This window comes from Ranitomeya imitator, chromosome 6 (assembly GCF_032444005.1).
Source record: "Ranitomeya imitator isolate aRanImi1 chromosome 6, aRanImi1.pri, whole genome shotgun sequence".
Lineage (NCBI taxonomy): Eukaryota > Metazoa > Chordata > Amphibia > Anura > Dendrobatidae > Ranitomeya > Ranitomeya imitator.
The window spans coordinates 574,293,363-574,309,358 of NC_091287.1; the positions used below are offsets into that span (position 1 = coordinate 574,293,363).

At 48.5% G+C, this 15,996-nt stretch overlaps 1 protein-coding gene across 1 annotated transcript in view; it reads left to right on the top strand.

The window, feature by feature from the left end:
- LOC138643520 (kinesin-like protein KIFC3) overlaps positions 1 to 15,996 on the top strand; it is a gene marked incomplete at its 5' end in the record, with an annotated part of 110,477 nt that overhangs the window by 52,917 nt on the left and 41,564 nt on the right. The window contains 7 exons of the mRNA XM_069732419.1: positions 7,984 to 8,114; positions 8,454 to 8,565; positions 8,676 to 8,857; positions 9,953 to 10,057; positions 10,188 to 10,318; positions 10,451 to 10,574; positions 10,695 to 10,824. Of these exons, the coding sequence (XP_069588520.1) occupies positions 7,984 to 8,114; positions 8,454 to 8,565; positions 8,676 to 8,857; positions 9,953 to 10,057; positions 10,188 to 10,318; positions 10,451 to 10,574; positions 10,695 to 10,824 (915 nt within the window). The remainder of the gene's footprint in view (positions 1 to 7,983; positions 8,115 to 8,453; positions 8,566 to 8,675; positions 8,858 to 9,952; positions 10,058 to 10,187; positions 10,319 to 10,450; positions 10,575 to 10,694; positions 10,825 to 15,996) is intronic.

A 15,996-nucleotide genomic window follows, 5' to 3' on the forward strand; every position in this document is an offset into this window, starting at 1 on the left:
CCCGTCCCGCCAACTCATCCTTAATCCGTGAAGACAAACCACGTCAAAACGCTCCAACCAAAGCCTCATTATTCCACCCAAGGTCTGAGGACAGAGTCCGGAAACGGATGGCGTACTGGGCTACTGAGAGAGTACCCTGGTAAAGGTTAAAGAGGGACTCAGTGGTAGAGACCAGACGACCAGGTTCATCAAAAACCTTACGGAAGGTATCCAGTAACGGATTGAGTTGGGAGACCAAAGGATCATCACGCTCCCAGAGGGGATTAACCCACGCCAAAGCCTCACCCTCCAAATGGGATACTATAAAAGCAACCTTAGCTCGGTCGGTAGGATAAAGTAGCGGAGACAATTCAAAATGCAACTGGCATTGATTAAGAAAGCTGCGGCACGCTTTAGGATCCCCACCATACCGAGGAGGTCGAGCAAGTCGGGGCGAGGGTTGTGGCGCAGAGACAGGAGTGGAAACAGAGGCCACATTCTGGAGGGAGAGAAGCTGATCATTAATGGAGGCCATAAAATTCAAAATATGGGACTGAGTGTCCCGTTGTTGACCTAGCTCCTGCTGAAGGGCAACCAACTGCGGAGCAATACCAGGATCAGAAGGCTGTAAAGCCGCTAGGCGAGACTCCATATTCTTTAAAAACGACATGATCCTAGTCTGGTTTTCACGCAAAAAGAGTAACTTTTAGAGTGGCGGAGACTCCAGCGGGGTCCATGGCCTGATGTTACTGTGACGCTGTAAGAATCTGGCTGCACTCGGATGTCACCCGAGTGCAGTCCTATTAGAGCGTGTAGATTCAAACTGAAAAACGGAGAGTGGACCCACTGGACCGTGACGACGAACCCCTCTCGGACGAGCTGACCAGGTGGCCCGCCCCCTATACAGGGAGAGTTAGGGGCAGGCCCGTGAGGGACTATCGCCACGGAAGCTGGAGGATCGACTGAGATCAGATGGGTACACTGTAGGCAAAAAGGGAAAGAGGGAACAGAAAGGAACTACTGAGACGAGGGAGAAGATGGGAACGCTACGGAGGCACGGAGGCTGGCAGGACAATATGGAGACACTGAGGCTGACGGGAGCAAGGAAAGGATATTGGAGCCGGGCAGGTACCGCAGAAGAAAAGGAACTGAAGGAACACGGCAGGAACACAGGAAACATGCAGGCACTGCAGAGAGAGGAGGAGACCCAAGATCAGAGAGTTAGGAACGCACAGAGACCACAGGCGACCAGAAGCACTTGTAAACACAAATGAACATCAGGCACAGAGGAGCAGCAGGAAGCAGTTTACATTGCAGCGTGGGAGCTACTTCCGGGTTACAGTCCTCCAGGATGACGGAGAGGACAGGAAAGAGCGCCAACAGAGGAATCAGATGTGCGCACGCGCAGAGCTGAATGCGACGCGCGCGCGCACCCGGTGAGCTGCAGTGGGGAGAGGCGGCGGCAGCAACGGCATGACAGTTCCTGTGTATAATGTCACTGGTGATCCCTGTATTACCTGTACACAGACACTGTATACTAAGTACAGATCTCCTGTGTATAATGGCACTTATGGTGATATTAGTATTGTGTTTTTTTTTTATTAGTGATCAGTATTGTAGTATTCAGTCACTGTGGTGGTAATATGTTGTCCGGCCTTGGTGTGACAGTCACTATGTGGTGGTAATATGTGGTCTAGTCATGATATGGAAGTATTTGTTCCTTGTATGTGGTATTATTGGTCACCATGTGGTGGTATTATGTGGTCTGGACATGGTGCGGTGGTGTTTGTCCCTTGTATGTGATATTGTTTGGTCACTGTGGTGGTAATATGTGGTCTGGATGTCACGCCCGCACATACTTACCCATCTTCTTCCATCCAGCGGCGCACTCGCGATCCCGTTCTTCGCCGCTCTGCTGCTTCTTTCTCTGGCTCCCGGCGTCCAGCGTCTTTGCGCATGCGCGGTCGCGTCTCCTCCAGCGCTGAGCCCTCTGGGAGGTCGCGACCCGATAGCTCCGCCCCAACATGGCGGCGCCCATCGGCTATTTCTTCCCGGCGTCTTCCTAGGTAAGACGCCTTTGCTTTGTAGGTGCACTGTCTGCCGTCAGTGTCCCTATGCCCTAGGCTCCCCTGTACCAGTGTCTTTTCTCAGCCCAGTCTTTACTTTGTCTCAGTATCCTGCCAGTCCGTGTTCCTGCTGTGTCTTGCCTGTCCGTGTTCCTGCTGTATCCTGCCTGTCCGTGTTCCTGCTGTATCCTACCTGTCCGTGTTCCTGCTGTATCCCGCCAATCCGTGTTCCTGCTGTATCCTGCCAGTCCGTGTTCCTGCTGTACCCTGCCAGTCCGTGTTCCTGCTGTGTCCTGCCAGCCCGTGTTCCTGCTGTATCCTGCCTGTTCGTGTTCCTGCTGTATCCTGCCAGTCCGTGTTCCTGCTGTATCCTGCCAGTCCGTGTTCCTGCTGTATCCTGCCAGTCCATGTTCCTGCTGTGTCCTGCCAGTCCGTGTTCCTGCAGTACCCTGCCAGTCCGTGTTCCTGCTGTGTTCTGCCGTTCCGTGTTCCAGTCATTTTCAGTTAAGTCTTGTTTTCCTATTATTCCCTGCCATCCTTATAGCCTTTGGTTTCCTTCTTTATCTTGGGTCGCCCCTTTGGCTCTAGCTGTTGTGTCTCCATTCCCTCGAGGTCCTGCTCCTAACACTCCCTGTATAGGGGGTGATTCCATCTGGTCCGCTCGACCCCGGGGGCTCTAGAGTCACGACCCAGAGGGTCCACTCTCGGATTTCTGCCCGAGTACTTACACTGGACATGGTGTGGCGGTATTTGTTCCTTGTATGTGGTATTATAGGTCACTATGTGGAGGTAATATGGTGTCTGGTCATGTTGAGGTGGTATTTGTCTTCTGTATGTGATATTATTGGTAATTTTAAACACTTAAAAATACAAATATACCTAAATTGTATTGGATATTTTAACAAATGATTAATAGGATAGAGTGGTGCTCGGCCAAAAGAGTCTACCTTGTCGTGGTGGCGGCTTAAAAAATCTTTTGACCAAAAGCAAAGCTGCTTGCTATCTGTGATCTGGTGATGGGAACTGTTAGGGTGTGTTTAGTGAGAAGTGGAGTTTTTCCAAGAGAGAGCAGTGGGGCTGTGGACAGTTCAAGGGGTGGAGCCTGGGCGAGGTCTCAAGGGGGCCCTGAAAATGTTGCCAGTATGGGGCCCCGAAATTCCAAGTGGCAGCCCTGAGTGTCCATATAAAATATTTCCCTTGAGCGGACAAAAGGTTTCCTCCACTTTGCTATTTATGTGTAAATACCAATACCCTTTTGCTGCCCAACTCTCTGAAAAGGATTTCTCCTGCCTCAATGACCGGTCCATTGTATAGCTCTTTGTGTATGCATAATATTCATTTTCATGACCTTTGCCCTACAAGAGGCTCTTGCATGTTAATTAAGGTGGTCCTCTATTCATTGTTCTACTTGTAGTCATCTATTGTCTAAGTCTAGGAGATTACCAGCTCCTATTCCCATACTGCAAATGGGAGAGGGATAAAAAGGGAGGGGAATATGGGGGACCTGCAGAGATTTTTAATAATTTCTATGATAGATGACACCGGAGAGATCACTCAGATCCCACCGCTGCCACCAGTTGTCATGGGAGCACAACTCCACTGCCCCCAATCATCAAGGCAATTATCTGTTGAGTGATGGACGAGGCCACGGCTGCTTCCACGACTAGGCAGGTTATTGGGGAACTCACCGTGTGTGTATGGCGTACAGTCCTCTGATTCCAGAGCATGGGATATATATATATATCCCGGGACGGTCACAGCCAGCTCCCCAATAACAAAAGGAACCACTAGGTGCTGCTATCAGTCGTTTATATGGGCTGCTTGGACGCCTGTTTCAGAGAGCGTTTGGCTTCACGGGTGCAGATTTCATATATACTGTATATACACACATATATACATACAAAGATTATACAAAATGGGAACGAGCGACACAGTATATACAATTATATAAAATAATAAGGAATAATGAAAGAGAAGTACTCCACCTGATGTCACGGAAATGGCTCCGAGATTAGTGGAACGAGGTGCCCCAGGAAATTGGACAGAACCTAGAATAAGCTGCACGTTCCAAGACCTGACAGACTCCAGTCCAGTTTCTGCTTTTTATTAGCTCTAAGTTACGTAAGCACACACCTCTCTTTGATGACCTCACATTGGGCTGTTTGTGGGATGTTCTCAGCCGTTCAGGATTTTATGGGATACCCAACTTACAAGATATGCTCACCTCTGAAGGTCACAGGCAGTAGATATTGACATCATAGTTTCTATTGTGATTTTACCTTTATGCAGAGACCAAATATGGCAGGTATAACATCATCTATCCGGCCCATGGTGAGTGAAGTGTCTATGAAAGATGCTTCGAGGGCAAAATTTACCTCTGTGAGAACAGATTTTATTTTGGTATCTAGTTCCCAGAAAAGATTTTTCCTGTTTAATTATTTGGACACTGCAGGGGGTCACCACTTCATAGGAGATGAGGTGTTAGCTTGTCTCTCTTCTGGAGATATCTTATGGATATTAATTTTTATATGACAAAAAGGTTTTGTGCAAAGAGGTCGGGGGTTTGCAGCAGCTCTGGTGGTGGTGAGGTGGCGGGTTCATTGCAGGTTGTAGCATTTCCTGAAGGAATTAGCTTTCCTGGTTACATCTGAAGCGTTCGATCGTGGAAGACAATCGGATATGCTGTGCGCATGAGTTCCAGAGGTCAGGGAATGATCAGAAGTATTGGAGATAGTTGTAGGCAGAAAATACAAGGTTGCAGGAGAGAAGGATGTCCTATGAGGACTGGTGGGGAAGCAGTGAAGGCAGACGTGGACAGCAGCGAGCGTAGAGTCATAGGAGCAGCGAGGTTGAAAGCAGAGGAGCAGTGAGGGTGGAGGCTGGGGAACAGCGAGGGTGATGGGAGGACAGAGGTGCAGCAAGGTTGGAGGAGCAGCGAGGGTGGAAGAACAATGATGGTGGACGCAGAGGAGCAGCGAGGGTGGAGGAGCAATGAGGATAAAAGAAGAGGAGCAGTGAGATTGGAGATGAGGAACATTGAGGGTGGAGGAGCAACGAAGGTGGAAGTGGAGAAGCGGCAAGGGTGGAGGAGCAGCTATGATGGAAATGGAAGAGCAGCGAGAGTGGAGGATGTAGGGAACAGCGAGGTGGAGGAGTAATGAGGGTAGAAGAAGAGGAGCAGTGAGATTGGAGACAGGGAACAGCAAGGGTGGAGGAGCAACGAGGGTGTAAGCAGAGGAGCAGTGAGGATGGAGGCGCAACGATGGTGGAAGTGGAGGAGCAACAATGGAGGAAGTAGAGGAGCAGCAAGGGTGGATGCGAGGGCGAAGGCAGAGGAGCAGCGGAGATGGAGGATCAGCGAGGGAGGAGGCAGGTGGAGCAGTGAAGGAGGAGGTGTAGTCAGGGCAGAGGTAGATTAATTAGTCAGCAGAGTTATGGAGTGGTGCAAGTGTTAGCAGGAAGACCACAAAAGAGAATCTTGCAGTAGTCCAGGTGGGAGATGATGAGGGCATGCCCTCAGTCTTTTCCTAAACTCTGAATCTACTGAAATGTTAATTCTGGAAATATTTTTGAGCTGGAGGCAGCAAGAGGTGGTTGTGGCTGAATGTGAGGTTTAAAGGACAGGGAAGAATAAAAAGTTACTCTGAGTCAGCGGATGTATGGTACAGGGGAAAGTGTGATTTATTGTGATATAGATCAGGAAGAGAGGTGAGATGGAAGAAGAGGAGTTTGAGTTTGTCCACATTGTGCTTTAGGAAGCGAGAGGAGAAGAAGGATATGGCAGCTAGACACTCTGGGATTCTGGACATCAGAGAGGTGACGTCTGGGCCAGAGAGGTAGATCTGAGTGTCATCAGCATAGAGGTGGTACTGGAAGCCATGGGACCTTAGGAGTTGCCACAGGCCAAAGGTATAAATAGAGAAGAGTAGAGGTCCCAGGACATGGCCTTGAGGGACCCCAACAGAGAGCGGGCAGGATGAGGAGGTAGTGCGGGAGTGGGAGACACTAAATGTGTGGTTAGAAAGTTATAAGGAGATCCCGGAGAGGGCAAGATGTGTGATACCGAGGTCTAGGAAGAGTAGCACAGAGTTACAGTATGTAGTAGGCAGAGGACAGGTCTAGGAGGAGGAGGGGCACAGAGTAATGTAGTAGGCAGAGGACAGGTCTAGGAGGAGGAGCACAGAGTAATGTAGTAGGCAGAGGACAGGTCCTAGGAGTAGCACAGAGTTATGTAGTAGGCAGAGGACAGGTCCTAGGAGGAGTAGCACAGAGTTATGTAGTAGGCAGAGGACGGTCTAGGAGGAGGAGCACAGAGTAATGTAGAAGGCAGAGGACAGGACTAGGAGGAGCACAGAGTAATGTAGAAGATGGAGGACAGGTCTAGGAGGAGCACAGAGTAATGTAGAAGGTGGAGGACAGGTCTAGGAAGAGAAGCACAGAGTAATGTAGAAGTCAGAGAACAGGACTAGGAGGAGCACAGAGTAATGTAGAAGGTGGAGGACAGGTCTAGGAGGAGCACAGAGTAATGTAGAAGGCAGAGGACAGGTCTAGGAGGAGGAGCACAGTGTAATGTAGAAGGCAGAGGACAGGTCTAGGAGGAGGAGCACAGAGTAATGTAGAAGGTGGAGGACAGGTCTAGGAGGAGGAGCACAGAGTAATGTAGAAGGTGGAGGACAGGTCTAGGAGGAGGAGCACAGAGTAATGTAGAAGGTGGAGGACAGGTCTAGGATGAGCGCAGAGTAACGTAGTAGGCAGAGGACAGGTCTAAAAGGAGAAGGAGCACAGAGTAATGTAGGAGGCTAAGGACATATCAAAGAAGAGGAGCATAGAGTAATGTAGGAGGCAGAGGACAGGTCTAGGAGGAGGAGGAGGACAGAGTAGTGTAGAAGGCAGAGGACACTTCCAGGAGGAGGAGCACAGAGTAATGTAGGAGGCAGAGGACACTTCCAGGAGGAGGAGCACAGAGTAATGTAGGAGGCAGAGGACACTTCCAGGAGGAGGAGCACAGAGTAATGTAGGAGGCAGAGGACACTTCCAGGAGGAGGAGCACAGAGTAATGTAGGAGGCAGAGGACACTTCCAGGAGGAGGAGCACAGAGTAATGTAGGAGGCAGAGGACACTTCCAGGAGGAGGAGCATAGAGTAATGTAGCAGGCAGAGGACACTTCCAGGAGGAGGAGCACAGAGTAATGTAGAAGGCAGAGGACACTTCCAGGAGGAGGAGCACAGAGTAATGTAGAAGGCAGAGGACACTTCCAGGAGGAGGAGCACAGAGTAATGTAGGAGGCAGAGGACACTTCCAGGAGGAGGAGCACAGAGTAATGTAGGAGGCAGAGGACACTTCCAGGAGGAGGAGCACAGAGTAATGTAGGAGGCAGAGGACACTTCCAGGAGGAGGAGCACAGAGTAATGTAGGAGGCAGAGGACACTTCCAGGAGGAGGAGCACAGAGTAATGTAGGAGGCAGAGGACACTTCCAGGAGGAGGAGCACAGAGTAATGTAGGAGGCAGAGGACACTTCCAGGAGGAGGAGCATAGAGTAATGTAGCAGGCAGAGGACACTTCCAGGAGGAGGAGCACAGAGTAATGTAGGAGGCAGATGACATTTCCAGGAGGAGGAGGACAGAGTAGTGTAGAAGGCAGAGGACACTTCCAGGAGGAGGAGCACAGAGTAGTGTAGAAGGCGAGGACACTTCCAGGAGGAGGAGCACAGAGTAGAGTAGGAATGTAGAACTGGTGGAGAAAGAGACAACGTGATGGACCGGAGACTTATTTCATCCTATATAATTATATGTAACAGTGAGCTTCTGCCTGATACTTCGCTCCATACAGTGTACCTCCAGTGTGTGTCCTGTATATACCATATAGTATGTAGTTGGGGGTCAGTCAGTGAACAGCATTTATTATATATAGTCACCATCTATACCATATAACACACAGGGATGCAGAGCCGCCTGGCATCGCTCCAGCCCGTCATCAAGAATATGAAGACCAATTATAACAGTCTGAGGAGCCAAGTGCGGAGCTTCTCACAGTTCTATGAGGCGTCCATAACAGAGGCCCGGAGACAGGTGTGGACTGGACCAATGGCTTGGAAATGGAGAATTGAGGAGGGAGAGGGAACTGGGTAGTTGGCTGCAAAGAGTAAGAGCGAGGATGGGGAGCTGGGTACAATGAAAAGAAGCTGGGACGCAGAGCGGGTGAGCTGGAGCACGGGAGGCGTGCGCGTGTGTGTGTGTGTGCGTGCGTGCGTGCGTGTGTGTGCGTGTGTGTGTGTGTGTGGAGCAGGAGAGCCCAATGTGTGCAGACAGCAAGGGCTGAGGAGAGAGACGGGTGTGGAGGGCTGGGACAGAATTGGGGAGTGCAGCTTAGAGGCTGTCCATGTGGTCTCTATATCTTGTGTTCTGCAGATCTGTGCTGCCGTCACGGACGTGTCTGAAGCCAACAAGGATCTCCTACAGAAATACCAGCGAGAGCTGCGTCTGCGGAAGCGGTACCATGAGCAGCTGGTGGAGCTGAAGGGTGAGTTGTTTGCCCTGGGCCTGGTGACTTTTCTCTACTCGTGGCCCCTGGAAGGGCCACTATACCCAGGCACCAGTTCAGATATGACTGTATCTTCTATCTCTGGTCAGGAAACATCCGTGTTCTGTGCAGAGTGAGGCCACATGTGGACCCTGGAGATGTGGAAGGTTCCACAGCCTCCACCATCATCACTGATGTCAGCGATGACACCAAACTATCCATTCTATATAAAGGAAAAGACAGGAACTTCACCTTGGATAAAGTCTTCCTACCTCACACCACCCAGGATGAGGTCTGACCTTAAACATGGATGGCAGGACAGATTAGATGGTTTGAGTCTTGTGGAAAGATCTGATTGTCTGAGGGTTGTGGGAGGATCCAATTATCTGAGGACTGCGGAAATCACAGTTGGCCAGTGACTAACTGGTTGGAGCTCTGGTTGGTCGGAGATTGATCGGATATTGAGGGAAGCTCTTGGCTGATGACATCGCTCTGGTTGGCCCATGACTAGGGGGGGGAGCTCTTGTTTGGTCCATTACTAGGGGAGCCCCTGTTTGGCCGGTGACTGAGGGTGAGCTCTGGATGGCCTGTGACTGGGGGGAGATATTGTTTGGTCTGTGACTGTAGGGAGCCCTGGTTGGCCCGTGTCTGGAGGGAGCTCTGTTTGGCCGATGACTGGGGGGGCTCTGGATGGCTCATGACTGGGGGGCTCTGGATGGCTCATGACTGGGGGGAGCTCTGGATGGCCCGTGACTAGGGAGCTCTGTTTGGCTGATGACTGGGGGGAGCTCTGGATGGCCCGTGACTGGGGGGAGCTCTGGATGGCTCATGACTGGGGGGAGCTCTGGATGGCCCGTGACTGGGGGGAGCTGTAGATGACCCCTGACTGGGGGGGGCTCTGGATGGCCCGTGACTGGGGGTAGCTCTGGATGGCCTGTGACTGTAGGGAGCCCTGGTTGGCCCATGTCTGGAGGGAGCTCTGTTTGGCTGATGACTGGGGGGAGCTCTGGATGGCCCGTGACTGGGGGGAGCTGTGGATGGCCCGTGACTGGGGGGAGCTCTGGATAGCCCGTGACTAGGGGGAGCTGTAGATGACCCCTGACTGGGGGGGGGCTCTGGATGGCCTGTGACTGTAGGGAGCCCTGGTTGGCCCGTGTCTGGAGGGAGCTCTGTTTGGCTGATGACTGGGGGGAGCTCTGGATGGCCCGTGACTGGGGGGAGCTGTAGATGCCCCTGACTGAAGGGGGGGGGCTCTGGGTGGCCTGAGACTTGGGAGCTCTGATTAATTGGTGATTGTGGGAGAAGCTCTAATTGGCCATTGCTATGAAGGGGGCTGTGATTTTCTTGCATTGCTTTGTGTCTGCCACATGTTCCTCCACCTTTCCAGGTCTTTCAGGAGATTGAGCCAGTGGTCATGTCCTGCATCAGCGGTCACAACGTCTGCATCTTCGCTTATGGACAGACGGGATCTGGAAAAACCTACACTATGGAGGTAATTACTGAAAAAGCTGTGGCACGTAGACACACCCTGTGGGCTGTGATGTGGACGTCATCCATTAATGGAGATCTGTGCACTTCTCACAAAGATGAGGGTTGTCATTTTGTGTGTCTCCTCCCATCAGGGCACAGTTGAGAACCCAGGTATTAACCAGAAGGCCCTGCAGGTTCTGTACCAGGAGATGGAAGCTCGGAGTGGCCTTTGGTATTACCAGGTCAGCCTCAGCATGGTGGAGATCTACAACGAGGTCATCAGGTAAGTTCTGCGGGCCTCCCATGATGGTTTCGACACCAGACTATAGCTCCCTTCAACTACTACCCTAGCCATTTCCTGTTGTGGATATGAGGTTTTACAAGCCCCTAGTTGTCCTGTCCCCTCCATTGACAGAGACCTCCTCTCCCATGACCCGCAAGAGAAGTTGGACATCAAGCTTAACCCGGATGGCAGTGGGCAGCTCCATGTGCCTGGACTTACCAATAAGGAGGTCAGGAGCATCCGCCACATTAAAAAGGTAAGGACCAGTATTGTGTTATGGCCCCTGAGGAGTCTCCATGTCCGGAGATCTCAATGATCCACCACACAGGGGCTGTAATGCCCAGAACTGAGCATATGTAATACTCTGCTCTAACAGCTCCTGTCCCTGGGAAAAAGAAACAGAGCGACGTTCTGCACGAACATGAACGAACGCAGCTCCCGATCCCACGCGTTACTCACCATAACCATCTCCGGGCAAGAGCTGAGCTCGGGGGTTATCACTACAGGTACTCATCATTACTACAGATCATCATCAGTACTACACATACTCATCATTACTACAGGTACTCATCAGTACTACAGATCCTCATCAGGACTACACATACTCATCATTACTACAGGAACTCATCATTACTACACATACTTGTCAGAAAAATATGAATTGTTTTCCATTGTTCTGGGGACACAACTAGAGCTGGCCTACTACTCCTCCCACTATTGGTTTATGTAGGACCAAATCCAAGCACAGCCCCTCTCTCTCTGTGAATTTCCACCCCCCTCCCTTCAAGCAAATGGTCTGATGTAACTGTGAATCCTTTTTTCCCTCCAAAAAGATCTTTGTCTTTTAAGCAAAACACTCAAAGTCCAATTCAATAATACACCTTAATCCCAGAAACATGAAAATTAGATTTCCAGGATCTGGGCACTTGGGGTTACGCATGGCAGCATTTTGCGGCATTTAGGGCCATCAGAATCCTGGGAAATGAATTTCTGGCCACCAGCAAATCACATACATACCGTGTGTGGACTCTAAAAATGGTAAAATTGCAGGGGAAAAAATAATGCCAATACCTTTGGCCTGTGAGCTTCCAGTCCAAAGATAGGAAGAAAAGAAGAGATCGATAACTTTCAAAGATGTGTACCTCCCAGAAAACAGCCATTATGTGAGGTCAGCAAAGTGGGAGGTCTTAGTTTTATGTCCGAAGTATAAAACAGGATCGTCCATCTTTGACATGCATTCAGAGCCAGGAGAGACAGACAACATGCTGTGGTACTGAATCATTTCTTTGGGATCTCTCCCCTTTTTTGACATGTCATACCTGTGACTGAGATTTAGTAAGTTTCATCCCTTTTATTTCATAACTGTTTGTACATATTTGTATTTTGTCTCTTTTGTAATATCATTTGTATCTTCTGTAAACACTGCCGATTCTTCCCGAGTAAAATTATAAATTTGCTAGCTTCATTCTTCTTGCTCTATGAGCGATCCGCCACGTACTCCGCGCAAATTCACCAAACGGGTGTCCGATCCACCTATACTGTAAGAGGTCGGTGGTGGCAGCATAGTTTTTGTATGTATGTGGTGTTGGGGACTTGATGGTGACTGGATCGGGGTATATATATATATATATATATATATATATATATATATATGTTCCTACCAGGAACCGGTGGTGTATATATACATCCCGTCACATCACGTCCCACAATATTCAACATAAATTAGAGCAGCTGCGCCCTTTTTCTTATCCTCTGTCAATACCATTATTGGCCAGCAGGGTAAGGGAGCGCCAGAGAGCTGCAAGTTCCTTACCAAGTTCGTGACAATACTCATCATTAGTACGGATCCTCATTAGGACTACACATGCTCATCATTACTACAGGTACTCATCATTGCTACACGTACTCGTCATGGCTACAGGCACTCATCATTACTACAGGTACTCATCATTACTACGGATCCTCATTAGGACTACACGTACTCATCATTACTACACGTACTCATCATTGCTACATGAACTCATCATTACTACACGAACTGATCATTACTACACATACTCATCATTACTACACATACTCCTAATTACTACACATGCCCATCATTACTGCATGTCCGGAAATATTAAGAAGTTCTGATTACTTCAATTACACATATAGCGCTCTTAGCTGCAGTTTCCTCTGCCTGCCAGCACAAGGCTGTAATTCTAAGCCACTCTTTCTCCCTCCCCTCTGCTATATGGCTGTAATGTGAGGACAGCATGCTAACAACATCCACGGAGGAATTTTTATGGCTCTGTGCTGCGAAAGCCAGTCCTCTGTCTTAGCCCTTCATCACCCCTCCCGCCTGATACCTGCTCAAACTGGTACGGCAACTTTCCAAACTGCATGGGACTCTTTTGTTCTTGAAAAGTTATGTATAATGGCACCGATCAGGGATAGAGATACAAGGGTCACATATTCCGAGTGTCCACCGAGAAATCTATAACTTGCTAGGATCTAAGCCCAACGAAATGCAACGCACGGATTTCTCCGTAAGCAGGTAATATGTCTACATAACTCTTGTCATAACTCTAAGAAAGGGGAGTATTTAGCCTCTGAGTGAGGTCACCACAGGGGGAGTGCCTTGGTTTTGGACACGGAGATAAGTGAGTGAGCATCAGTCTTCACTAGTCTTTTGTCCCGTGTCTAGCTGCGAGACAGATGTGTGATGCATATAGATGTGTGCCCAACCCTCACAGCACATGGTCAGCCATGAGATGTAATGTTATAAATGAACAGTAAGTGTTTTTCAACTTTAATCCCATTTTATTTGTAATTGTACTGTATATACGATACTTGACAACTTTTATAATACCTTTTTATACTTCTGTAAACACTGCCTACCTTTTTTTGGAGTAAAATATATAAAATTACTAGTTTTGTTTCTCCTTGCTCTATAATGAACTGTCACATCCTCTGAAGTGAATTATGCTACTAATCTGAGTTGGCTCCGGAACCGTTATTAAGACATCGGAGCTCGTGGCAGCGGATTTGTCCTGTGCGTTTGGGAGGCTGTAGAACATACTCATCATTATGGGCAGCAAGGTGGCTCAGTGGTTAGCACTGCAGCCTTGCAGCGCTGGAGTCCTGGGTTCAAAACCCCACCAAGGACAACATCTGCACTGAGTTTGTATGTTCTCTCCGTGTTTGCGTGAGTTTCCTCTGGTCACTCCAGTTTCCTCCCACTCTCCAAAGACATACTGATAGGGAATTTAGATTGTGAGCCCCATCGGGGACAGCGATGATAATGTGTGCAAACTGTAAAGCACTGCGGAATATGTTAGCGCTATATAAAAGTAAAGATTATTATTATTACTACACATACTCCTCATCGTATTCATCATTACTACACGTACTCATCATTACTACAGGTACTCATCATTACAATATATACTCATCATAACTAGAGGTCCACATCACTATACCTTTTCATCATTACTTCATGTCCTCATCCATATACCGTCTCATCACTGCTTCAGGTCCTCGTCACTGTACCTTCTCATCATTACTACAGGTCCTCATCACTATACTTTCTCATCGTTACTACAGGTCCTCTTCACTATACCTTTTCATCATTACTAGAGGTCCTCATCACTATACCTTTTCATCATTACTACATGTCCTCATCCGTATACCGTCTCATCACTGCTTCAGGTCCTCGTCACTGTACCTTCTCATCATTACTACAGGTCCTCATCACTATACCTTTTCATCATTACTACAGGTCCTCATCACTATACCTTCTCATCATTACTACAGGTCCTCTGTTATGAACAGGTGATTCAGAACCACAATGGACCTAGTGGTTAAGAGCACACAAAGTGACCTGATAGTTACTAACATAGGACGAGCTCTGAGATGTGGAAACTCTGCTGACCGCAATCCCTAATCCTATCATACCACACTAGAGGTAGCCGTGGATTGCGCCTAACGCTCCCTATGCAACTCGGCACAGCCTGAGAAACTAGCTAGCCCTGAAGATAGAAAAATAAGCCTACATTGCCTCAGAGAAATTCCCCAAAGGAAAAGGCAACCCCCCACATATAATGACTGTGAGTTAAGATGAAAATACAAACACAGAGATGAAATAGACTTTAGCAAAGCGAGGCCCGACTTACTGAATAGACCGAGGATAGGAAAGATAGCTTTGCGGTCAGCACAAAAACCTACAAACAACCACGCAGAGGGGGCAAAAAGACCCTCCGCACCGACTAACGGTACGGAGGTGCTCCCTCTGCGTCTCAGAGCTTCCAGCAAGCAAGAAAAACCAATATAGCAAGCTGGACAGAAAATATAGCAAACAAAAGTAACACAAGCAAAACTTAGCTTATGCAGGGCAGACAGGCCACAAGAACGATCCAGGAGAAAGCAAGACCAACACTGGAACATTGACTGGAGGCCAGGAACAAAAAACTAGGTGGTGTTAAATAGAGCAGCACCTAACGACTTAACCTCGTCACCTGAGGAAGGAAACTCAGAAGCCGCAGCCCCACTCACATCCACCAGAGGAAGCTCATAGACAGAACCAGCCAAAGTACCACCCATGACCACAGGAGGGAGCTTGACCACAGAATTCACAACAGTCCTCATCACTATACCTTTTCATCATTACTACATGTCCTTATCCGTATACTGTCTCATCACTGCTTCAGGTCCTCGTCACTGTACCTTCTCATCATTACTACAGGTCCTCATTATTATTATTATTATTATTATTTATTGTTATAGCGCCATTTATTCCATGGCGCTTTACATGTGAGGAGGGGTATATATAATAAAAACAAGTACAATAATCTTAAACAATACAAGTCATAACTGGTACAGGAGGAATGAGGACCCTGCCCGCGAAGGCTCACAATCTACAAGGATCACTATACCTTCTCATCATTACTACAGGTTCTCATCACTATACCTTTTCATCATTGCTACAGGTCCTCATCACTATACCTTCTCATCATTACTACAGGTCCTCATCACTATACCTTTTCATCATTACTACAGGTCCTCATCACTATACCTTCTCATCATTACTACAGGTCCTCATCACTATACATTATCATCATTACTACAGGTCCTCATCACTATACCTTTTCATCATTACTACATGTCCTCGTCCATACAGTCTCATCACTACTTCAGGTCCTCGTCACTATACCTTCTCCTCACTACTACAGGTCCTCTTCACTATACCTTCTCATCACTAGTACAGGTCCTCATCAGTATACCTTCTCACTACTACTACAGGTCCTCATCAGTATACCTTCTCATCATTACTACAGGACGAGAAGCAGGCGTGGGATTTGCTATCAAAACTCATCTTGCTCGTAAACTTACCTGGCTTCCGGAGGGCATCAACGACTGTCTGATGACATTTCAGCTCCCACTTACAAACAAGAAACACGCGACTCTGATCAGTGCCTATGCTCCCACGATGACTAATCCGGATGACATTAAAGATAAGTTCTATGATGAACTTGACACACTTATTTCAGCAATCCCACAGGCAGACAAGCTCATTATACTTGGAGACTTTAATGCCAGAGTGGGAACAGACCATCAAAACTGGGAAGGGGTCATTGGGAGACACGGCACTGGCAAGTGTAACAGTAATGGCCTGCTGCTCCTCAAGATGTGTGCCA